The 4,649-nt window shown below is 40.9% G+C and overlaps 1 protein-coding gene across 1 annotated transcript; it reads right to left on the minus strand.

Moving 5' to 3' along the window:
• Positions 1-340: 340 nt before the first annotated feature.
• LOC143887956 (B3 domain-containing protein Os03g0120900-like) lies at positions 341-2,635 on the minus strand. The gene has a single exon (XM_077392207.1). It carries the CDS (start codon positions 2,052-2,054, stop codon positions 786-788), a length of 1,269 nt encoding a protein of 422 aa, XP_077248322.1. The 5' UTR covers positions 2,055-2,635; the 3' UTR covers positions 341-785.
• Positions 2,636-4,649: the final 2,014 nt, after the last annotated feature.

Below are 4,649 nucleotides of genomic sequence, written 5' to 3' on the forward strand. Positions count from 1 at the left end.
CGAAGACATTAAAAGAAAGCACTCCAAGCTTGCAGTATTGACATAAAAGTCTTCAACTGAGACCCATTTGAGTACGAAGCTTGCTAAGTTTTTAAAAAAATGTCCTTTCCCCAAATAATCATTTTTAGCAAAAATCGACTCCAAGTGGGTGGAAGAATACCAAAACAATCTGCCAGGCCTCTTGATAACAAACCAACAATCATCAACCAAACAAAGATGAATTTTGGGAAGATGAAGCTGCAAAGAAAAACTAGAAAACCAAAAACAAACGAAAGAAAGAAACTTGTTTAATCTCATCAGATCTGTACCAGAAAAAAGTCACTTGCCAAGATAAGAACAATAGAGAATGAAATAGTTGTAGAAAACCAAATACTAAAGTTTCCAGACTAAACTGTGATAATGGACGGGATGCATTTACCGAATCCAGTCTTTACAAAAGGAAAATGTCATATATAGGCATGGGTCTATATCTATATTTATATTTATACCTATGTCTATATACAGTTAAGAGAACAGTTGTAATACAGCAAATCTCTCCAGCCCCACAGAACCCTAACCAACCTTCAATCCAAAAAAGATCTTCCTACCTGAATAAACTAAAGCAATTAATCCCCATGCTGTAAAGAAAAAATAAGAAGGATGCCCATAATTTAGATCAACACCATCAATAGCAAAGCTTCTTATTGGGAATCCATGGCTGCTTTTGCAAAGAAAATTCCCACCTGGGTGTTTGAGAAAACAGATATTGCAACATGTTTCAGTTTCCTTCCATCTTTCTTATTCTTTCAGATATCGAGATCGAATGACAAAGACGATCTCCCCACTTTCCTCGGCAACTCGACGGGTGGCGAGCCATTGTAGAGCCCTAATTGGAGTGGAGTAGGAGTATGAGGCTGAGCCAAAGCCATTGTCTGTGGTGAGGATAAAACGTCGCCACCACCGACGTCTCCACTAGCTTCAATGGGGCAATCTAGGTTAACCCCAAACAGCCTTAGACGCTTGGCTGCTGCATTACCTTGGACCACCGGCACAGAGTCGAAAACCACCGGCAAACCCGCATTTCCGCCCCCACCACCACCAGCACCGTGTTGCACTCCCACATACTGTGGTGGGTCTGGAATTGGGACAGATGATCTTAGGTAAAAAACATGACCAGGATGGTTTACCGTACCCCCATAACTCCTTTGATCGTAATTAAGCAAGTGATTGCGCGAAATTGGCATTGGCATTGGCATTGACACCGGCGGTGGCAGGATAAGACGGCCCCACGGAACGGACCGGTGCAAGGACAGTGGGTGGTGGTGGTGAGGATTAAAAGGATGACCAATCTCCAGGCCGGAATCTGGCCTCCTTTTCCAATCTATATAAAGACGATCTTTGCCCAATTCACCTACACCACGCTCGAACGAAACAATGTCACCCGCATCGAGCTTCTTCTCCTTGACAAATCTGCTCCACCCTTTGGTCATCACATAGCTCTGGCTACTATTCCAGTAGGAGTACCGAAAGCGCCATGGCTTCCCACTCCGATCTTCGAAATTCAGCAACAAGCCCTTCTCATTCGCCGAGGAATCTAAGGGGAAGTACCTCTCCGCGTGCTGTTTCGGTATCACAAGGCGGTTGAGCTTACCGACATCGCTAGGGGTCACCACCTTATCAAACATATGCTCTTTCTCTATTGAGCTTCCACTGGTGGACCCACCGCCATCTTCTTCTCTTGAGATTTCATGTGGGTCAATTAGGTCTAGCTTGTTGAAATTGGTAATGGCCTCGTGGCCGCGGAACTGGACTGCAGCGCGATCGTATGATCTCGCCGCGTCTTCTTCTGACTCAAACGTGCCGAGCCAGACACGCTGGTGCTTCTCGTATATCTGTGCACCCCACCGCCCGTTCGGTTGGGGGACTACGCCTTTGAACTGAGAAGGAGAGGAAGTGGAAGAAGAAGAAGAAAAACAAAAAGGGTTTTTGTCAAATTCTCCTACCATCATGTGTTTTTCTTCCTCCACCTCCTCTTCTACATCACAATACCCTTCTCTTCTTTGGACAAACTCCATAAGACAAAGAATTTTTCCTTTTCACCCAACAAGAAAAAGAAAACCAAACAAAGTCGGTTCTGCCTAATAGAACTGCTCACCACACATGTATATTTCTCACAGATTCTTCAAATCTCTGAGACCCACAAGAACCAAAGACTCGATCAGTGGTATACAAGAAGGGTCGGTGCCTTCTTCTTTGACCAAGACTAACAAGTCTCAGACCTCAATACCAAACAAACCATGGGCATAGTGAGTCGGGTTCTCATTGACCTTTTAGGCATGAATTCTTTCCGCCCCCCTCGAAGCTTCTCAAAACTGTGACTTTTTCTTTCCCTCTGAGAAGAAAAGGAGCAAGCCAAATAAGAGAAGGGTGAGAGGAGAACAGGGCAGAGAGAGAGAGAGATAGTGCAAGGAAAGGGAGCTTTATATGTAGGGCCCCATGAATTATCTGGTTGGGCTCATGTGAGCTTGTCCATTTCATAATTTAGGTATTTATTTTTCCATGGTGATAAGCCCCAGAAGCCAGTTGTTCCAGAGAGCGTGACCTTGAGATGTATTTGCTACAGTGGGAGAAAAGAAATATATAGCACCAAAAAAGGAAGAATAACAAGGCAGAGAGAGAGAGAGAGTTTAAAGGAAACCAAAAAAAAAAAGGAACTAGTTAGGATTTTTTTTTCGTATGGGTCCGAAGGTTTTGACTTTGAAACAATTGATTTTTGTACTGACTTGTTTTGGGATGAGAAACTAGATGGGGTGTGCTAATACTAATACCCACCTGGTCCCTTCTTCCGTGGCCAAGATTCCTTCAACAGGCGAAAAAAAAAAACATTTGTAAAGTTATGATGTCATAAGGCTCATTCAGAACAGTTCATTTTATCCCACAAAAAAAATACATATGTTTCTATTGCTTCTTCTATTATTATATATTTAGTTACTATATACTATACATATCTCTTCCATTAACAATCGTCATCTTCCTAAACTTGACTGACGTTTGATTCTTGGGTAGATCAAAACTGGGATTAGTTTTATAATTTTTGACTTTCAAATCAGGCAACTGTCACAAATTTCTAATCCAGCTTGCAAAACCCACATCCCAATACCATAAGAGACCCACTTGCAAAAAACCAAAGCCATGTGTAATGCTGGTACAATATCGTTTTGGTGGTCCCTGAGTTCAGAGATTTCTTTCAAAAGAAGGATTTTTAGTGCTCCAGCTATTAGTTGTTTGTGGAGGAAGTAAGCAAGTAGAGGAATTTACTAAGAGAGAAAATAGCATCTATTTGATACGAACCGTGTGCCAAATATACAGATGTTTCCAAAGCATACAAGGAAAGGGGGTTGGATAAGGGTTCCAAGGTGTCGAGGTAGTAATAGATTTTGGTAGTAAAACTAGTCCTTGAAGCCCCACACAATCCAATCTTATAGCTCTCTCTCTCTCTCTCTCTCTCAGAAAAGAAAAGGAAAAGAGGTTATGGGCGAAATGTAAATGCTGTAGCAGCCTTTTATCATGAATTGCAAACAGCAGGCCACTTTCTAGCAGGCAATTTATGCAATGAGAAGCTCTAGAGTCGAAAAAGGGCCACACCTAACAATCTTTTAACCCTTTTTTTGAAACCATATAACCATCAAAAGACTATATACCTATGGTGAGATTTAGCATTTCTCTCTATCTATATATATAGAGAGAGTAAAAATCCCAAGTCAAAATGAATGGAGATAGAGATAGAGATAGAGAGAGCTATGTATTTCTTCCAATAAGAAATTAATTGTGCGACATCGGTAGGATGATTGTTAGAATGAATCAAAGAGGAAGGGGCTGTTCTTATAGAACAACCCCACATTACAATCTGGCCATCTATCACTTGCTCTAAGGTGGGAGCCTGGGATCAATCTAACAATGCCCCCAGTCCAAGTTAAGTTGGTGCTCATGCATACAACAAAGAATTCAATAAAGACAATTTCTATTATTGAAACATAAATAGATATATAGAGAACCATGCATGATGTATGTGTAAAAATTTACAGACTAACACCAAATTACCCTAAGGCCATGAGAGTGCAATTTTCCAGTTTTATTTAAATTTGTTTATCATAAGTTTCTAAATTAGTCGTCCCTCTGCCACAATCCATTTAGTCTTGAAAGGCCCAAAAGGATTAAATTTCCATTTATTCCTAAAATTACCCAGTTATTTGAATTCAAGTTTCACTTTTTTAATTCAGATTTTAGATTGTCCACATGTTCCCCCTCAGAAATTGTGTGATGAATTATTCACCAAAACACTCTTTGGTCTATGCCTATGCCTGTTGATCATAGCCCAAAATCATGATCCTAACCATCTACTTCCTGGATCATAACTCAAAAAAACTTTTCTTTAATTTCTTGTCCTAATTTCCATTCGGATGTTTCGTCAAAGTGGTGGTCCATGAAATGGACGGTGTAGATCGATCTGCATGTGCACCAATTGCCAAAAGAAGATGCGCCTTGTACACTAGTATTGGGTTGCACTCTCGTACACTTGATCAGTACACATCTACTAATGCTTTAGCCTAACATGTATGCGTACTATCTCAGGCATATATAGATCACTTGATCTCTTTTTGTCTTTTTAC

Source organism: Tasmannia lanceolata, unplaced genomic scaffold (genome assembly GCF_043159265.1).
Source record: "Tasmannia lanceolata isolate RefF3 unplaced genomic scaffold, GAP_Taslan_0.1 ptg000012l, whole genome shotgun sequence".
In the NCBI taxonomy this organism is placed as follows: domain Eukaryota; kingdom Viridiplantae; phylum Streptophyta; class Magnoliopsida; order Canellales; family Winteraceae; genus Tasmannia; species Tasmannia lanceolata.